This window comes from Bacillus rossius, chromosome 1 (genome assembly GCF_032445375.1).
Source record: "Bacillus rossius redtenbacheri isolate Brsri chromosome 1, Brsri_v3, whole genome shotgun sequence".
In the NCBI taxonomy this organism is placed as follows: Eukaryota; Metazoa; Arthropoda; class Insecta; order Phasmatodea; family Bacillidae; genus Bacillus; species Bacillus rossius.
In genome coordinates this window covers 294,235,372-294,257,234 of record NC_086330.1, presented here as the reverse complement: position 1 = coordinate 294,257,234, position 21,863 = coordinate 294,235,372, and the positions used below count along the sequence as shown (strand labels likewise).

Sequence of the window (21,863 nt, the reverse complement as noted above, 5' to 3'; positions counted from 1 at the left end):
ACTGTACACCCTTGAATATGGGTGGCAATACATATATTTGTCTTCAGTACCATGTCTCAGCTTACTGGTGCATAAAAAACACTTAATTACTCAGAGAGGGGACAAGACTGCTGTTCTGTACCCACTTCTCTTCCCCTCCATTCGCAAACACGAACACCTAACAAAAAGACAACGGAAAAGAATACTATTTTTTCTACCCATGTTTTCCTTCCCGTCTGAGTTTTTTTTCTGAATGTTATCTCTAATAATTTATTTGAATAAATTTTATTTAACTTTTAAGTTTGGTTCTGTATCTCTGATGTTCAAGTTTTGTTCATAGTCATCTTTGTAATTTTCTAAATATAATATTTTTATATTATAAATTAACTAAACAAGATCAAGGTACAGTAGAACCTTCTTTTTACGTACCCGGGATTTACGAATTCCCGTGATTAACATATTTTTTTACTTGCACCGTCACGTTTCCTATAGTATTAATGCATTATTTTCCCGTTTTATGGGAAAGCATTTCCCGCAAATTACGTTGCAAAAGCGCTGCATTTAATAGCAAACTATCAGAAAAATTTCGAAGGAACAATAAAAGTTGAAAGCTAACAGCGAGTACCTACTTCGTTTATTTATTTATGTTAATTGCAAGTTTTCTTGGTCACGGCAGCTTCGTTGGCCATTGTAAACATTTTTTTTGTGCCACTAGCCCTGTTGAACCATACGGCCAGGAATATAAACTTTGGTGACGTGAACGTGAAAATTAAGTACATATTACTCTATCCCCTTTGAACTGTAATGAATAATGCATAAAAAATAAGTTGTAGGAATGGGTCTTTACATAAAAATACAGTTGATTACTATGCTTTTATTAAAAATAACTTTAAAAGCAACGTATCGATTTCTTGTAAATATGGCGTCTTCGTGCATGTTCGGCGATGTTTGTTTTACCACAACAATTATCGTGGGAACAGTTGGCAGCATTGAATTTCTATAATGGTAACAAAAATGATACGTTTTTATATTTAATAAAAATAGTTACGGTTTTAAAGTGAGTGTGTTTGTGTTAATTAATTGTTTCGTTTAAACTCGAAATTAAATTGTATGCTGACACGGGATTATTAACAATGTCCGGAAAAAGTGTTACTAGAAAAACTCTCACAATCATAGAGAAATTGGACATTTTAAGACATTATGATGCGCACGTGGGAACTCAAGTTTCTCTTGCCAACGAACTTAATATTTCATGCTCAACATTGAACACGATTTTAAAAACCGCAAGACAGTTGAAGAAAACTCAGTTAAGTGTGGGGCAACGACAGCGAATAAGAGAAAGTATGTACGAGCATCGAATTTCGAGAAGCTTGAAGAGATCTTAAAAAAATGGTTCACTGAAACCAGATCAGCAAACATCCCCATCAATGGAGTGATACTTCGTGAGAAGGCCCGGCAAATAGCTGATAGGTTAGGTATAAAAGATTTTACTGCTTACAACGGGTGGATTTGTAGGTTTAAAGAACAAAATATATAATGTTGTGTTCAATACAATCTGTGGGGAAAGTAGAAGTGTCAACACACAAACAGTTGAAACTTGGAAAACGGAGCAGCTACAACATCATCTCTCTGACTATGCACCAAAGGATGTTTTTAATGCAGACGAAACTGGCCTTTTTTATGGTGTGATGCCAAGCAAAACGCTAAGTTTTAAAGGAGAACGCTGCCATGGAGGAAAACACAGTAAGTTACGACTAACTGTTCTTCTCGCTACAAATGCAAATGGTAGTGAAAAGCTGCCACCATTTGTTATTGGCAAAAGCAAGACCCCCAGATGTTTTAGAAATGTTAAAACACTGCCTACGAAGTACTCTTTCAACTTGAAAGCTTGGATGACTGCTAGCATTTTTGAGAGTCAGCTGTGGCAATTCTGGTTTTGGTTAAATTGTTTTAGTAATCTCTCATGGTTAGCATATTTCATTAATCATTCTTAAATTAATGACTGTAGTTTGGTTGGAGGAAATGAATTAGGGGCCTAACTGTTATTTGTCTTTTACTGTAATGAACAAATTGGTTCAAGGTAAATATGCTATCTTAGAAAATTAAACTTTTTGTTATACCGCTGCTAACACAGGATCTAATAGAGGTATTTTATTGCAGGTGCTCAAGACATCCCATGTGTTAAAGTCTTAAAAGAAAAGTACCTCCCAGCAGTGAAACAAGAAAGAGAGAATACACTGAGGGAGAAAATCAAGGGGAAACAAGTAGCAATACTCTGCGATGAAACAACTGACGCTAGAGGCAGCTGCATTTTTGTTGTTCTCTTCATGATAATAGAAGGCTCAGACAAGACTGAAATTATTGTTGGAAATGTTCATACGCTTGAAACTGCCAACGCGAAAAATTGTTCGAAGGCAATTTTGGATACATTGAAAATGTACAATGTAGACTTTGACAGTATTCTAGCTCTGGTGTCAGATTCGGCAAAGTATATGGTAAAGTGTTTTGATACTTTTAAAGAAATAATGGCTGATCATGTTGTTGTTGTCCAATGTTGGGCTCAACTTAGTCATAAATGAGCTTGGCAAACATTTGCCTGAACTTCAGCAGACTGTTGCTAAAGTGAAATCATCTTTTTTGAACACGCGCAAGAGGAAGCATTTGTTTCGACAGTTTCTAGATGAGAGGCATCCAGGCCAAGGCATCCCACTTTTTCCCATGCCAGTGCTCACTACATGGTCGTCCTGGTACGTATCTGTGTGCTACCTTGCTGACAACTTTGACGCTGTTGTTGAGTTTCTAACAAGCAGTGAAATAGTCGGTGTCAACAATGCTGGTGTAGAATTCTTTGCAACAGCATCAGCAGGAGATCTTCAAAGTGTGAAGATTCAGGCAGTTTTTGTGAAAGAGACATGTAAGGATGCAACTAAACTGATAAAAAAGCTAGAGGGTTCTAATTACCCTTGTAGTCACCTGCTGGTTGGTGAACTCCGTAAAGTGGAGCAAGTTCTGCAGCTCTCTTCTACTGGAAGCTTACCACAAGAAACAAAAGTAATTTTGAACTCTTGTGAAAAAACTGTCACCAAAGCAAAAATTACATCAGCATTAGCTAGAGCTGCTTCACATTCTCATATAAAACTTATTTCATTAAAGGCAAGTGATCCAGCTCATTATTTATATGAGCAACTAAGTGTTTTCGATCCTTCAGAAATTTTGCTGACAAATGTAACACCTGATCTAAGCAAGAAATTAAAGAAACTGGTTTTGTTTGCAAACCTTAGTGAAAGTACAGTACTTCAAGGTTATAAAGAATTACAGTTTCTTGTCAAGAAAAAATTGAGTGAAAGTGCAACTGTTGACATTGTTTCTGTTCTTATGGCTGTGTCAGTTAACAACTCTGACTTTGCTCGTGCTTCCTTGCAGTCAATTTGGTGCAAATGTAGACTGTGAGAGATTCTTCTCTAACTACAAAAATATTCTCAGCCATCAACGCCACCGCTTAAAACAAGACAACTTGGAATTGTTTAGTGAAATTTATTTTGAGACCTAGTCCTCGATAATCAAGTCTAAGTTTGGAAGAAATTGTTCCTGCTAATGATTATGCTTTTGACATTAAATTTTTGTAAATAAGATATTTCATTGCTTAGCTTCTGTTTTTGTTATTAACTTTTCACTTATTTTATAGGATTATAGCAAATAGTGCTCTGATAACTTAATGTAGTGCATATAATGTTAAAATAAAGAAAAGTTTGTTTATAATCACTGGTAAAAGTCATTAAACATCTTTTTGAAAACACCGATTTTTGTGTCGGAAAGTACCAACTTTTTGATTTGAAAGCACCACTTTTTGCCTCTTGAAAACAGTGAAAAATTCCTATCCCTAACTATAGCTAACTGTTTCAAGAAAGCTGGTTTCTTTTCCTCTGGAGTGACTGGTGTTGAAGAGTTACCTGGTAATGAAAAACTTGATGAAGATGTGGCGAATCTCAAAGCTGGTGTCTCATTCGGTGACTTTGTACAAGTAGATGATGACATAGTGACGACAGAGACTGAAAACCTGAATGACATTGTGGATAACCATCTGGCAGAAAATGCTTCTGGTGAATGTCAAGACAGCGAAGAAGAAGAAGAAGAAGAAGAAGAAGAAGAAGAAGAAGAAGATTAACCAGTTCCAACGCAGGCAGAAGCAACTCGTGCAGTTTCAACACTAAAAAGATTTGTTTCTAGTTTTAGTAACACTGAAACCCTACTCCCAGCTCTGAAAAAACTTGAAGTGGACATTGAGAACTTGTGCAGACTCCATTCAAAACAGTCACAAATTTCAGATTTTTTCAAGAAACTCTAAGTATGATAATATATTTGTAATAATAGTGCAGAACATTTGGGTTGTATATACGGCTATGTGCTTACTACTTTTATCAAACTTGATAATGTTGGTTATTTGTATTGTATATAAACCTTTTTTGTATATAAAAATTTGGTTTAGGTTAATGGTCAAAATCTCTGTTTAATCATCTGAGATACTGAAGAGCTAATTATTGTGTAAAACTTTTAAATATCTGACATTTGATTTTGTTTTATGTTTACCATCTGCTTCTAATTGTTTGCATCACATTTAAATAACAATAATTTTTATTTTTTTAGCATTTCCCTCATTTTACATATTTCCGCATTTTACATATTTTTTCCTGGTCCCTTGAAATATGTAGAAACGAGGTTCTACTGTATATTGCTCACAAATGCCCTACTTTAAAGCAAAGAAAGTTTTCCACACGAAAAAACACCTGTGAACTCTGTTTTAACATTTTTTTAGAAATATTGTAAATTTTTATAGCTACTCTAATTGGCTAGTCAATTTTTAAGGAAGAATTGGGCATCCAAGCAGTATCCTTCAGTTGATGAACTAAATTAATTTCAGAATGAATTGTGCATTGTACACCAAATTGAATTTCGGTGAATATATGACATAGATTGTATACAGTCAAAATGATTTAGATTCACTAGCCAGTGAGGAAGACAGCTAATCAAGGAAGTTCAGTTACTGCAAATCATTAAATGTATCTGCACCTATTGCAGATATGTTAGAGAAAAGTCAGGATAAGGATGATGAAATTGTAGCAGGAGTTGGTATTTTATCAGTGTCATATGCGAGTGGTTTTATTGCTAGTAAACTACTAATCGGAAACCAATGTAGCAACTGCAAAAATTCTCTGTGTACAACAGAGCCTCTTGAGTACATACATTCTGCAATTAATTTTAGGGAGTATTCAGAGCATAAACGTGGTTTGACATATTCATCAGAACAGTTGGTGGAAACTGTTGCAAAAGCTGTAAATTTAGTTGATGATTTGTTGCCCATAGTTGCTCACAGAGATGACGTAAAAGAAATAGTTGTTAATATTATCAAGTAGCACATCAATTTTGTATAGCTCCAAGAAAACTGTAAGGAACATGGTGAAAAATTGTGGGACAGAATTTGTGATGGAGTTTTAAAAAAAAAACTTCCATTGTGGTGTAAAAAGAGAAACCAAGAAATTACTAGAAGTGTTAGTGATCACAATGGAAAAGCTAGGAAATTAAAAATTTTGCTACACAAGTGAGTCTTCCTAGTCACATTTGTTAGCTATAAAAACATTGCTTGCATTGCAAATTTTATTCTTGAGGATAGGAATATTTCTGTGGCTAATGTTCTGAACATCAGCATAATTCAAATATCACCATATGTTAAATTGTGTAATGTGTTTTGGTACATCTTCTGGTAATATGTTACATTAGAAAACACGTACATAATGAGCTCAGTTTGAATTAAGCACGTGCGAGAAAGACTTTTTTGAATTCGAGACGAGATCGAGAAAGCAATTTAAAAATTCTCGAGAATCGAGTCGAGATCGAGAAATCTGTACTTTAGTAACAGGAAAATATGATCCAAAAAAGTAAAACTCAATAATCTGATAAACATACATAACTATTCAATAATTTTATCAAGTATCCACAAAAGACGATGAATGAAACATTAGTTTACAAAGAAAGAACACTCTAGTGGCTAGCCTAATTTAAGGTCTAAAGCAGCTATTTAAAAACACCAGCTGTTCAACATTTTCAGCCAACAAATTGTCACGCCTAATGCTCACAGTGTTTCCAGCAGTACTAAATAGTCGTTCGCTTTCAACTTGTGTAGCTGGTATTGCCAGATACCTTCTTGCTACTTTAGCCAGAGCTGGAAAGCGTATCTTGTTGTTTTTCCACCAGGTAAGCGGGTCACCGTTCCTTGGAATTACATCTTCACGTAAATATATTTTTAGTTCTTCCTCCAGACTTGATGATTTAGTCTTAACTGATGATTGTGATGTCTTCTTCAACACTTCAAAACTTGACCACAGTGAGCAAGTCTCTTTAGCTTCACTCACCTGCTCCAGTTCTGGTTCAGGACGATAATCATTTTCAGGTTGCTGATGTGAAGTGATGTATTTCGTGCACAACAACTTTTCATGGTCTTGCAATATCACAGTCTTGAATCTAGGGTCAAGCGCCATTGAAAGAAGATCTTCTTTCACACAAGAATATGAAGGAAATCTTGATTTTAAATCTCTTTGCAGTGATTTAGCAAATTCAGTACCAGATTTGCATTGGTCTGTTTGGACATAGTTTGTAAGCATTGCTTCAATTCCATATATCAATGGGATTTTTGATGACAGTGTTGGGAACTTTGAGTAACATAACTCGGTTGTGGCCTCATCTATTGGTTGCAAAATATGTGCAATGCTAGCAGCTAGTTTCCACTCACTAGAGGTGAAGTTCTCCACTGCCATGCTCTCTCCTAAATCAGCAGAAATGGGCACCTGCTGCTCAACAAGACGTGACAGCATGGTGTATTCACTATTCCATCTGGTTGGCACCATTGGCAGTAGCTCGTGAACAGGTTTGTTTAGCTTCACTTGAAGTGCATGCAGCCTCTCACGAGCAACATTACGTTGTCGATAATGGCCAACAATAGCTCGTCCTTTTGCCAAAAGTGCTGTAATATCATGTTCATTTTTTGCATCGTGCAGTGCCAACTGTAGTGTATGTGCAAAACACTGAACATGATGAAATAAGGTTTTCCTTATGGCACATTTACGGATTTTTGCATTGTCTGTTATGGCATAAACTGGGACTTGATCAGTTGGCAAATTCCATTCTTCCATTGCCCCTACAAACTTTGCATGTACTGCATCTGCAGTATGTGAGCCTGGAAAGTGGTAATTGCCAAGAATATGGCATTTTAATTTGAACTCTTCTGTTAGGTAATGGCATGTAAGCGAAATGTAGCTTTCATGTCTCCTAGATGACCATGTATCGGTAGTGAAAGAAAGCGACTCCAGACCATTGATGGCATCTGTACTAATTTCATCAGCCAGTTTGGTTCTTTCCTCTTGATACAACTGTGGTATAACCGTCCTTGAAAATGTTGTTCGCGAAGGAATCTCGTAGCTAGGTTTTAATTCGTTGATTAGACCTCTGAAGCCATGGTCATCCACCATGCTGTAAGGTTGAAAATCACAAGCCATCATGATAGCAATTTTTTTGTCTATTTGATTTTTCCTCACATCGCTGATGCAAAGCTTCTGTTTTTTTGCAACACACTCAAACATTGAAAGTTGTCGACTAGAAGTCTTCTTTTCTTCAGCAGTTATTTTGTTGAATTCTTTTTCAGCGGCTGGATGTTGTTTCAAGTGCCGCAAAAGTCCACTTGTCGAGCATGAAGGCGTTTTAATAATGTTTTTACACAAATTACATTCGCCACCTTCTTTCTTTTTTAAATAAAAGTTCCATATTGTGGCCATTTTCCGTTCTTTTTTATCCACTGTGGCGCGAAAGTGTGTCTCTGTCTATGACTATTACAACTGTGTTTGACACAGTTAACACGTCACAGTTACTTATATTTGAGTAATTACAGATGATATTACGGTGTAGTGTATGTTAAGGGTAATGTATGTTAAATGGCTGGCAAAGTATGGTGGTTGGCTGTACTCGTGTACGATTAATACCAAAACTGTTAACATTTAATAATTAAAGCAATATCGAATGGCATTAATTGTATTGTAATATTATAATTGATATTAAAATTTCAACACATAGATATGTACAACACTTGAACTGAAAATTATTGATCTGAATAAGTTGACTAGCAAGATTAGGTTCAGATTATACTAACGTTGTACCAGCTTATAAATAACCTACCAAATACTGATAGCCAGACATGAATGGATTCGGGTCCAGTTTCGATACTACACCATCATTACTGAATTCTCAAGGTTTGCAACTACCGGTACTAGCTCAATTTGTGGTAGGGCAGGTTCTTCGGCCATTCAGGACTTCTGGGTAGATTTGTGGATGGTTGCAGGAACTTGTAGAAAGGGACGCTGCAATAGAGTTCTAATCCACTACGACTGCCGTAGGCTACGACTCGTTGGCTGGATCGGCGACACCAAAATGGTCCTGAAAAACGTGGTACAAGGAAAGTTCTCACCACGAGATGGCAGGAATCAGATGTAGAAGTCGCGATGCTGGAAGCACTCGCGAAACGCCTCGTATGTCGTGTTAAGGCGTATACCCTGTATTCTGAGGTAGATGAACTCAGAATTCTCCTATCTGAATACTCCGTTTACACTGTAGTATCTAACTATCGTAGCGGACACGATCTTCTTGTTTCCTTTGCGGGCACCAGGTTTTTGGCGACACATCGCAAGAGAAACGTCTTCTCTCGAACATGGCGTCTTGGAATCCTCTCTATTCCTTTCTTCTTCAACCTCAACTTCCCCGGATTGTTGTAGCAACCAGCGAGCTCACAACTAGCAGGAAGAAATACTCAGCAGTTGTAGTAAAATCCAATGTACGGTAATTAAACCTGTGTTTAACTCATGTAAAGCTTGCAGAAAAAGGAATAGGCGTCCAAAGAATAATTAAATGAAGACAATAAATTATTAAACTGCTGCAATTTCCAAAGACTAAACATACTGGCTGGCCTTAGCTATCCATATTAGTGTAATTGCAGGTACAACCTATAATACAAATACATATTTAAATATAATAATTAATTTACCATAAACATAAGATAATGAAATCAACCTGTAAACGGTTGACTGTTTACACCACACCACTAACACTTTCCTCCATCGCACTCAACTTTACTTGTTTTCGGTTTGCAATTACAACTTTACCTTTACACTCACTTAACAGTTTATTTGCCTACTGTCGTATGTAAACATACGTTATTGACTCCATAGTCTATACAGTTTCCTTGAGCCATGGACGGTACTTGATCATGAAAGTCTGAACATTCACCACTATCGATATGTCACTATCGATACGGACCGCAATTTAAACATCATGTTGCTTGTTATATACTGCTGGCCGTGTGTATAACCTAAGGCCATAAAACAAAATGCAATCGCGGAAGAATTCTGCAGTCATGTTTATATTTTTATTTTTTACCGTACCGTTTTACGTTGCTACTTGATATTGATTTATTTTTAACTTTAATGTTGGTTTTATTAATGGAAAATAATCATTTTCTTCTGTAATTTAATGTGATAATCACAGCACAATTCATTGTTTGTTGGTTTTTAACTTTTTAATAATATATCGTGTATACTATCGTAACAAGTATATTTTATTTTATTCGATCTACGTTATGTTGAAGATATGTTAATTATTTCAACACGCAACGCAAAATGCTGCCTCAATATATTATATTACCTAACCTATTTCTTTTTTACAAAATTCTCGAAAATTCCAAGCCAAAAAAATTATCTCGAGACGAGATCGAGAAAATTTCTGTCTCGACTCGTTCTCGATGATGCCGAGACTCGCACATCACTAGTTTGAATGTGTTCTTACTATCAAGTGAAACTACTATGAAGTGAAAGGTTGGTTAGGTTAAGTCAGCTACATTTTAAATGCTTTGGCATTGTGATAGGAAAACAATGTTGGCCAAAAATGGCATTCTTGTTTGGGTTAAAGTCTTAATTTCAAAATGCCATTTTAAAATTTTATTTATTTTTAGAAAAGCCACATTTGTAATGTTTTAGCAATTCCAAACATATATTATGTGTTGACCAAAGTTTAGTGTTGTCTAAAACAAGTACTAAATCCTTACAATCCTTTCTGCTACCACCAGCTGACAAAAACACATGGTTTACGTTAATGATATTATTTTTATTAGTTACGGTTCTCACAAAGTAATTTAGAGTTGATGGAGGTTTTGCATTTCAAGTCTTATCTTATTTTACTTTGTTATTATTTAATATTTTGAACATTATAGTACTGTATCCAATAAACTTAAACACTGTTCACAAGGATTGATATTTAATTTTTTGTGTCTCTTATATGATTATTTAAAGATGCTGAACAGCTAATGTTCCTTAAGATATTCCGAATTAGGTGTTCTCAAATTTTTAAATAGGATACTAAAGAAAGTAATAGTGGAGAGGATTATGAAGTACGAGTAAATTGTGGTGTTAAACATGCACAAATGACCGAGGCACAGAAAACTAATTATGGTAGAAAACCGATTTGGTTCTGGCCAAAATGCACGAACATCTAAGTCCCTGTATTTTATAAACTAGTCTCTTGTACACTATATTCCTAATTATGTTTGGAGAACACAGGATCATGTTACAGCAATTGTACAGAATGGCGGCGACAACAGGATCAGGACAATGCTACTTGGAAAAAGAAGTTGGCTGTGGTGCAAGAAGACGAACCTGCACTGAACCCTGAAAAGTTTTTTCTCCCAGCAAGCCACAACCATTAACACCCATGTGAGCAAATGAACAAAGTATTGCAACTGTCACTTATATGATTCAAAATCCCAAACAGCTCCGAAGATTATTATGGCAAAACCACAAACACAATATATAAAGTACAGGCAAATTACACTCTAATCACAATCTAAATGTAGGTGACGTAACGTAGCAAAACTTTCATGGTAACACTTCACAAGTTCGGCTTCAGCATAACAAAAATCTGAAAACAGTTTGTTGTTCCTTTTCATCCACTAATGTATGTGTGTAAGACCATTGCAATAACTGCAGTAGGTAATTACCTGACCAATACAAGTGTTGTTGATTGATAAGCACCATTTTTGTTGTCAGGTGTTGTGTCAGTGAATTTATCGGTTTTGTGGTTTATGTGAATGTTAAAACTTTATTCCTCTGAAGCATTGTCAAATGGGATAAGTATAATGGTGATTTAGTAGAGAATGAACGTAATTATGAGGTTTTCTGTATACGTTGCCACCTATCGGTCCCTGCCACGATGTTGCAGTCGCTGAGGGTGCCAACTAGCCAAAGTTGAGCATTTTGATAGGAAACAATATTGGCTATTCTTTGGGTCACAGTCATTATTTCTAAATGACATTTTAAAATTTCATTATTAGTTTAAATGCTTCATGTGTAAATTTTTATCCATTCTACTTCCGTCATTTAGAATTACACGGGCAAGTAAACACTGTTAAACCTATCCAAAAATGTATAATGAACAGTAAAGTATAGTTTGTACCACAGTTGGCATAATCTTAAAAAGCTTTATACAACATGTTGATATATGGACAGAAAAGTAAAACGTTATAAAGGTAAGATAATATTGGGAATTTTAAGACCCCGGATTGGAAACACAATAAGGGACATCATAAGTTACTGTGAACTCCATTTTCAGAATTTTGAATTATTACTTATTAAATTACCATTCGTGTTTAAAACTTGTAATTGTGTAATTATAGTATTTTTATTTTTATGAACTTGTAATTTTTTTATTTGTTTCTTATATTTGCATTCTCTGTACCAAATTATTAGAATAATTTCATTATTCTTAGCATTATATATTTGATGTTTGACATTGACAGTTCATTATTACTTTTCATAGTGATGTACATTTGTATGCCAGTAAAATTTGTTTCTTTTGTATTTTCTTTCCTTTAGCAAATTATAAAGATGTAAATAAATAATAAAGATTCAAAAATAGTTCTTATATTTTTTAATTTGTCCAATTTTGAAGATGCAATACATTGACAACATATTCCTGTGATTCATCTGTTTGCCTGGCATAGAAACAATGGACTTGATACTGGTATATTTATATCAGTGCTTTCATTTTGTAAAATAGTTTTCCATTTGCCTTTACCTAGTTATAACCCAGTAATACAAATTTGTTTTTCACCACAATTAATGTAAACAGGGCTAGATTTTAAGGAATATTTTAACCTGCCCAACGGACAGGTGTAATCGAAAATTTGCCTGTCCGCCATCCAATTTGCCTGTCCGCTGTTTTACCCAAATAAAAAAAATTTCAAAGTCGCTGAAAAAGTGAGAAAAAAGGATTTTTGCTATATTTTGCACCTATTTTTATCACACACTTAACATCCTTATTTAATCATCATTTTCAGACGAGTCTCTGTCTGAGTCACTGCACGAATTACTTTGCTGATTCTCTCTTGAACATCTTCGATAAGGAGGCTGAAAGGGTCGACGTTTTCTCTGAACATTATGATACCAGAGATTTATTGCTGGTGCTGGATCAAACTCACTTTCAGAAGGTGACTGTATTTGAACACGCATGAGGGCAGACAGTGTATCATCATTTAGACAGTTTCACCAGTCTGTCTTTATAGACTTCAGTCTTTACAGACTTGAGCAGCCCGTAACAAAAACTGATCCAGATGATTTTGAATGCGTTTCGCAGACTTTGCAAAACATTTGTTTTGTTTCTGTGTCGTAACGAAGCCAAAGAAACTCGGAACACCAAGACGTTAAAAAGGTACGGGACCGGGCGATTTTGTCATATTTAACATTATATTCTGACTTGTCCTCGTCCGTTTTTCTTTTCTGGTGGTATTGAAGCACCAGTAATGAATTTCCACAATGTGTAATGCAGTTAATTAAATACTTAAACAATCGCTGTGACAAGATAAACTGTAAAAGATTACCGTGTCCTCTGTAAACAAGTAGGTAATGTTTATTTTTTGATGCAACAGTTGACAGGCGAATTTTCAAGCAGTCGCAGTCACTGCGGCCACTGTCAGCTGCATCTGGAGTAGAGCTGTAGCAAACCGTATGTATTCGTTACTGAGTAACGGGTGCGGCATCTAGTAACGAGTAACGAAACGTTACACACGAATGCATTTCGTTACTCGCATTTCTGTCGTATCGGTTCGGTACCTACACTGTTTCAGTTCACGCAAGTAACGTTGATGCGTGTTTGAAACTTTGCTGATCGTATGTTTTACGCATACACGGTGAATTAAAAACGTAAGTTACAAAGAACGATGTTTGTTTATTAAAGATATATGTGTGTGGAGACAAAGTTTGAGATTGGAACAGAAACGATGTACTTAAGAAAGTATTTTTTACAAATTCGAAATACGTATGTATGTTTTTGTTTTTTATTATCGCGTATTTTCACTTTTTTTGTTCTTATCTTAAAAGAGATATTATTATAAAGCCACTCTAATGAGATTTAATTGTTTCTTGGTTAACAAAAGCTGTTAATGATCAAATATTGTTAATTGTTTATATTCGATTTAATATTATTTACACTTATTTCTTTTTATTTTACAGTTCAACTTACCTGCTACAATGGATAAGAAAAGAAGTAAACTGTGGGACTTTTTTACGCAGACTAAAGATGATAAGGCAAAATGTGATCTTTGTAATTCGTTGTATTCAGTGAAAGGCGGCTCTGCTACAAATTTGAAAAAGCATCTCATTAAAAAACACAGATCAACCTATGAAAATATCAGTCCATGCTCCGTGTCAGATGCAACAGTTCTGGAAGATCCTATACCATCAACATCAGCAAGTACAGAATCTACTAATCCTGTAATTAAAACAAATGGAACCAATTCGCAGCAGACCAAGTTAAGTGCCTTTATTAAACGTCCAGTATGTGTAGTAAGAGAAAAGAAAATTAATGATTTAATTTTTAAAATGATAGTTAAAGACCTTCAGCCTTTTTCTGTAGTTGAAGATGCGTGTTTTAAAGATCTTATTAATTATTTAGAGCCCGGTTACAAAATGCCTTCAAGGTACATATTAATCAATACTTTATTGGATGCTCAATTCTCAGAAGTCCAAAAAAAATTAAAAGAAGAATTGGAGAGTGCAAAATATGTATCGATCACCACCGATGGCTGGACTTCAAGAGCAACAACTTCTTACCAAGCTGTAACAGCCCATTATTTATTAAATTGGGAGTTGAAGTCTGCTTTATTAGGATGTTTTGAATGTCATGAGCGACACACGGCCGAATATATTAAAAATGAGCTGTATAGGTTGCTCTTCCATTGGAACATACAAAATAAAATATTTGTCTGCGTTACAGATAATGCAGCGAACATGAAGGCGGCTATACGATTAACAAATTATGAACATTTGCCATGTATCGCTCACACTCTTAATTTAGTCGTGCGTGCAGGACTCCAGGACTGTGGACTCGGGGAGCTGATAAAAAAAATAAAAGCCATTGTGGAACATTTCCACAAGAGTCCAATAGCTACCAAAAAACTAATTGCAATGCAGGAGCAGCTGAGGCCTAATCAAAAACCATTGAAGCTAAAAATGGACGTAGTGACCAGTTGGAACAGTACCCTGGACATGATTGAGAGGATTTGTTCACTTCAAGAACCTTTAGAAGCGTCTCTTGGAATCCTACACAATCCGGTAGAAAATCTATTGGAAGGCGAATGGCAGACACTGCCAGAAATAATAAAAATTCTGAAGCCATTCAAGCAACTCACTGAAGAAATGTCTTCAGAAAAAAAAGTGACTGTTTCAATGGTCCTGGCTTTGACAGAAAGTATGCTTAGAATTTTTCACAATTTGGATTCAAATATTATTACAGATACAGGAAAGAAACTGGCAAATAAAATAATAATGGAATTTAAAAGTAGATTCAAGAATTTTTTAGACACCCAGTGTTATCTAAAGCAGCACTGTTAGACCCGCGTTTTAAGAAGCTGGCATTTAGGTTTGATGAATCAAGTTATGAGTCTGCCAAAGATGCATTGAAAACTGAGCTGCAAAACAAGTTTAACTTCCATAAGCAGTCAATAGAACCTAACGAGAACGAATCGACGTTAGCTATATCTACTGGCGACACCGACGCTGATAATGACTCAATATGGAAAGATTTTGATGCTTTGGCAACGTCAGCGTCTGCTTCGAACTCTATAGTTAGCAGCAGCATAATTACCATGAGGCAATATCTAGAAGAACGCATTATTCCTCGAAACGAGTGTCCTTTGAAAAGGTGGCAGGCGCGGGCAATTCTATACCCCGAACTCTCAAACTTGGCTGAAAAATATTTATCAGTGATGGCTACCTCGGTACCATCTGAAAGGACTTTTTCCAAATCGGGCCAAATATTAAGTGAGAGGCGCAGCTCTATTCAACCAAAGTGAATGGAAAAGATTTTATTTTTAAATATGAAGCAGAGATTCCTGCCATAAAATGTTTTTATTTAATGTTTATTTTTATTATTTACTGAAATGGCTCGACAAACAAGTCGCAGATTTTAAATGTTAACACTTGCCCATAACAATTGCGGCTAGGTTCAATTTCATGCTAATAAAAAAGATTTTCTTTGATGTTTTAGTTATTTTTTAAATATGTTTTTATTTTATTATTATGTTTAATTTCATTCTAAGAACAAAATATTTTTGTTGTTTTAATTTTGTTTGAAACATGTTTTATTTCATTTTTATGTTTAATTTAATTCTAAGCAAAACTATTTTTATGTTCATTTATTGTTAGAATGTTTTTTAAATTTTATTGTCAAATAATTTTCGACACCTATTTGTTGCTTTTTCCATATAATCGACGCATAATGGATTGCGATGTTATTGTGATATAACACAAATAAATAAATCATAAGCACGGTTAAAATTTTCCAAATAGTAAATCCATTGCAAATTTAGTAGACTCCGTAGAGTAAGGAATTAGTAAAGTCGCGATTTATAAAGACAATAATTTTAAAAAATTATATTTTGAAAGTATACAACGGTAAATTACGTAATTGTTGGCTGCACTGCAACGAAATTAATATTAAAACATGGCAACAAAAACAAACATCATCGGTGTGAGACGTTTTGCATCTCTAGCATACGAATACGACTATGTTACGTGAATCATGACGTGAATGTAAGATTTTAAGAATTATGATTCAGATTTCAGCACGGTTTGTACATAACCTACTTTTTTTCCCGCGGTATACAATAGCCAGAGTCGTCCGTCACAAAAGAGCAGCCATTAATGTTTATTTATAGATATTGTCAAAGACGTTTTATTTGCGGTCGTGGTCGCATAAATGTTATTAATCACCTCTGCTGTATTAGTGCGTGCGAATAACCTCTGTGTCACAAGTTGCACCTGTCCACCGGACAGTTGCCTTTTTTATTTTGCCTGCCCGGACGAGATTTTGCCTGTCCCGGGCAGGCGGACAGGCGCTAAAATCAAGCCCTCAATGTAAAGCTTTAATTCAAAATCTTAATTTTTTATATGAGGTAAGCTAATAGTAGGTGACAATTTTTTTATTTGATATTTTTTTTCATTAGGTTTATTTACTGTAATTAAAAAGAGTATATATTATAAATGTAGAAATTTAATTAAATGTATGTGTGTATATACGTATTTTTATTTCCCACACAGACTATGTTACAAAGCAATACTTTTAGATGAAATAAAACTTTTACAGTTAAATATTCATATAAATAACTATACAAGTAGTTATACTTGTAGAATTGCTTGTTTAGTTTCCTTTGTAAAAGATATTCATCTGACAAAGTAAATATGTTAGTTGAAATAATTCCATAAAAAATTTTTATTTTAAATAGAACACACATATGTCCACATTCAAATTTCCCGCCGCCGGTTTTTTTTGTTAGTTCCGCGAGTGACAACTTGGAGCGCTAGGGTAGAACTAGTAGCATAATAAAAAGCATCGATTTTCCCATCTTTCCGTAGGTGGATAATCTTTGATATAATTAAGTGCATGTCAATTAGGCATTTTTTTAGTCATAGTTTGGGGTTAATTCCGGCTCCTCCCAGAAGCGATACACCCGTTACATTAATTAGTTTGAAATTGTTGACTTAGCAGATGACCTGCAGACCAGTCACCTGGGTGTTGAGGTAGTAGTGCTTCCACAGCGGCCGCAACTTGGGCTGGCCGCCCACGTCCCAGATGGTGAACTTGAGGTTGCGGTACTCCACCATCTCCACGTTGAAGCCGATGGTGGGGATGGCGGCCATGAACTCGTTCTGCTTCAGCTTGAAGAGGATGCTCGTCTTGCCTGCCCCGTCCAGCCCCAGCGTCACCACCCGCATCTCCATCTTCGGCCCGATGTGCACCCGGTTGTCCTACATTCAACGTGACACTATTGTATGGCTGCCAATATAAAATAAGCACATTTTTTACTCAGGGTGTCCAGCAAAACATTCAAACCCAATTCCCTGACTTATCCCGCACTTTTATAGTTTTTGAAGACTAAAACATATGCTCTACTTCCTAAGACAGCCATAGCACAATGCACTAACTGGGCCTGTGCGAATATTCGAATATGAAAAATAAACTGTATTCAATTTAAACTCAAATACTAACACTTCAAAATAACAAATATTTATCTGCTTGCAAATATTTTACATTGCATACCTCATGAATTATTTGTATACCAACGTTCATTGTTAAGTCATTTGTGCGATATAAATACAATTTTTTTATGTTTGAAACAACCAAAGAGTTTTCAAAGGTTTTTTTTTCCTTCTTCCACTATTTCACTACTGTCTCGCTACATAGTAACAGAAAAATTGTGTCCTTTCATATTTTATATATATATATATATATATATATATATATATATATATATATATATATATATATATATATATATACACACACACACACACACACACACACACACACATATATATATAAAATTTGTATTTACATTTTTTATTCATTTTGTTACATGGACCAGAAATGAAAAAAAAAAATAATTAAACATCAGCAACCATGGACTACACCACCACACAACAAGGATACTCCAATGCTAAGTCCATTAAAAAAAATAAATGCCATAGTTTCGGCTGAATATAAATCTAGTCACAACCAATCTAACATATGAGACAGTAGTAGCTTGCTGTATGTATGGGTATATATGATGAAACAGACATTGTATTTCAAAAAATATTTTAAAAATAAAAGTAAATATTGGTTTTGGATTCCAAATTAAATTATCAGAAATTGGTTTTACAATATTCCTGTACTAAAATACAATTTACCTGGCTGCCATTAATAATGAAAATGTGTGAATAAAAAGGGTTTAAATATATAAATATTAGCTCATTTAATTACTAATTTTCGAATAGGTATAGTTTTTCGTGAAATGTATTGCATTGAATTTTACTGTATTTTGTAAATCTTGAAAATTTTCTGGATTAATATGTAGAGTAGTAGGTTATGGAAAATAAGGCGAATAGGAACAGAAATGAAAGGTTGGTTTGGTTGGTTGGTTGGTTGGTTGGTTGGTTGGTTGGTTGGTTGGTTAGGTTACGTTAGGTTAGCTGCATAATTAAAAATACATTTTCTTATTCCATAAATTAAATATTTTAACAAACCTTTTACATACCGGTATTTATTAAAGCTGATAACTTAACCAACCTTTCACTTGAGTATCATTTGTCCAATTTCCCAAAAGCCAGTACTTTACACATTAAATTTTCTTTCCCAATGTATTTGTTACATGATGTGAAAAAACTAATTTATTGAGATTATAATTCACATTCTTCATATTCGTAATTGATTTGAACACAGGCCTAACACTACCACATTCTTTAATGTTGTGACAAAGGTGTTCCAACATTTCAACAGTAACAAGCAGCCGTCAAAGAATGCACAAAGTGATGTTTCTTACATCGCACATGAGGCACCTTTACAGATGGAATTTGGCTTCACTTACTAAAAACAAAAATACAGCTCTGATTAAAAATACTTGGCACACCAACATTGCAATAGGATGATCCTTTGTCTAGCCATTTCATTTACCTGACTAATCCCAAATTTTTCCATCAATTAAAAACTCCCTGTCTACAGTCAAGTCTCATTAATACAAATCTGAGGGGACCAAAAAATTTGCACTTTGTAATAACGATATTTGTACTAACCATATTTTATGCCTACGAGAAAAATTACCTAACCAGGTACGTAGCGGAAAAAAAGAACTCGCATAAATATTACGATAAGGGATTTTTTTTTTAAATTTGAGAACATATTAACATACAGCATGTAATGTTAACCATTTTTTTTACAGTAAATAAGGTTTGCTAAATCAGATTATTTCACAAAATAAACTTATTTATTTACATTATGTACATATTTGGTCATAAGTTACAGACACTTCCATTACCAAAACAAGTTAATGATGCAATTATGTACAGGCCTAAGTACTATGTACTGTGATTTAGAAAAAGCTCTTGATTTTTAGTCATCACAATATACATACATGAATTACGTAATGCTCTTACAACAGAAACAAATGGGATAAATGCTGCAATAATTATACTGAGGGTTTAAAAAAGCTGTCAATTTTTGTCTAAACAATATTTGACTTATAAGCACTTATTACAACAGAGCTTAATTTGTCAAATGCTGCCAGAGTTTCTTTACTTGCGTCAATGTTTGATAACAGATTTTCTAGTGTAGTTAATGCATTGCTGGCATTTTGTTTTGTGGGCAATACACACACGTGCTCTTCTTTTTCTTCCTCTTCAATCTCTATATTTTCTGCGACAGATTGAGAAGAACCAGCACACATTAAATCTTCATTTGTTGGCAAGGCAAATGTTGCAACATTGTCGTCTACATGGAGGAAGTCATTGAACGTCTCCTGGAACTGAAAGTGTTCTTGAAGATGATGCCATCCTTCAATACTTGCCTCATATTCTTCTCCAACTACATCACCTTCTTTTTCACCAAATCCAGCTTACCTGAAGTAATTGGAAATGGTTGTGGTGCTCACCTCATCCAATGCCATGGAGATATTGTGAATTGCATCCAACACATTCCATTTCATGTTGACATTTCTTTGAAGTTCAAGCTGTCGAACCAAATGTCTAACAAGGCGTGCTTTGTACTTTTGTTTAAAACTCTGAATAATGCCCTGATCCAGAGGCTGAAGAAAGACGGTGCAGCACACCTATCAAGCATAAGCAAAATCTTTTTGTTTGCACAGGCCATCTTTCGATCCAGTTGGATTAGCCATGCTTGAAAAAATTTTATTGTTACCCAAGCAGACGAGTTTGCTTCATAGTCACATGGCATGTGATTGATATTTTTGAAGCATCTGGGTTTGAGAAATTTACCCACAACAAGTGGGCTAAGTTTCTTGGTTCCATCTTGGTTACAGCACAAAAGTAACGTTACACACTCTTTGCTGTTTTTCCCCCCCATGACATTTCTCTCCTCTGTTGGGCAAAAGGTTATAAAACACTCCAATCTCATCAATATTATAAATGTCCTCAGGGCTGTATTGATCAAGTAATGGCTTCACAGATTCCAACCAACCTCCTGCATGTTTCTTGTCAACTGCTGCAGACTCACCACACACACTTTTGGAGACTAAGTTATTGTGGTCTTTGAAGCATTGCAACCAACCACAACTACACTTGAAGTCGTCTATTCCTAATCGTAGTGTGATGTAATTGGCTTTTTGCTTCATCATAGGCCCCGATATAGGCAGATTTGCAGCACGCATTTCATGGTCCACTCGAGAAGTTTTTCCTCCATTTCACCATATTTAGGGCCACAAACTCTTTTTCTACCCCTTAGAGCAATTGCAGCATCACGAGCACCAACAATGTTGTTCCGATTTTTTAGTATCGTCGACAACGAAGAAAGAGGAAGATCAAATTCTTTCGCGATTTCAGTTTTTGTTTTATTGCAGCTGTCCACTTCATTTATGATTTTAAAGCTTTTCCGCTAACGTTAACTCATTTCGTTTGCGTATCGTATTCATTGATACAAATAAATTCAAATCTGACAGGAAAAAAAAAAATTAGTTATTTGTGCACAGTTTCAGATAAATCACTGTATGCAACGTAATATAAACAATGGCAGCGACAATGTCATAGACGTACATATTTCGGTTATACCATAAAAAAAGAATACACAACCCAACAAAAAACAATATACGTAGAGGCAGATTTCATTCCGTAGTTCCACATTTCGCCACCAGAGGCGTGAAAATTTTAAATATCAGAAGTGTATTGACGCACAGAACCAAACATTATCCGTTGCATGTTTACACAAATCGACGCTAGAGGCGCGCCCATGATGTAAATATTTCTTTACTTCAGCTCAATCGCTAGTATTGCTGCTGACGCTGTGTTTATCTCTGATTTTTCGGAGTGTTTATTTTCATTTCTTACAATGGCAAAGGGCGATAAACTGCTACGTTCCGCAAACGTTTTGGGCATTCCGAGAGTAGTAATTAAAATTTGTATTAACCATTATAATTATATGTACAAATACACCTATCCCTCACTTAGCACATCTTCAGATTGCGCGATTTCATTTAGCGCGATGTGAATTTTACTGCCCAGTCTTGAATAGCACGTCTGTAAATTTCAGTTAGCACGAAATCTCGGCAGGCAAAGAAAAAGTCGAGCACGACGCCACAAAGTCTGTAAACAACAGATGTGCCGTGGGATACAGTTAGACAAACAAGGGAGGAAGAGATGCGCGCGCAGGTCTGCCTACGCTATCGGCTGTTGTACAAACATCAGCTATGGCAAGTTTAAGTGCGGCTATAGAGTGTAAAGGACCAAATGTTTTTACGTCCGCGCGTATGCCACCGT

At 35.2% G+C, this 21,863-nt stretch overlaps 1 protein-coding gene across 1 annotated transcript in view; it reads right to left on the bottom strand.

The window, feature by feature from the left end:
- LOC134527760 (E3 ubiquitin-protein ligase TRIM23-like) overlaps positions 1–21,863 on the bottom strand; it is a 135,531-nt gene that overhangs the window by 33,566 nt on the left and 80,102 nt on the right. Inside the window, exon 8 of the mRNA XM_063360693.1 lies at positions 17,130–17,369. Within this exon, the coding sequence (XP_063216763.1) occupies positions 17,130–17,369 (240 nt within the window). The remainder of the gene's footprint in view (positions 1–17,129; positions 17,370–21,863) is intronic.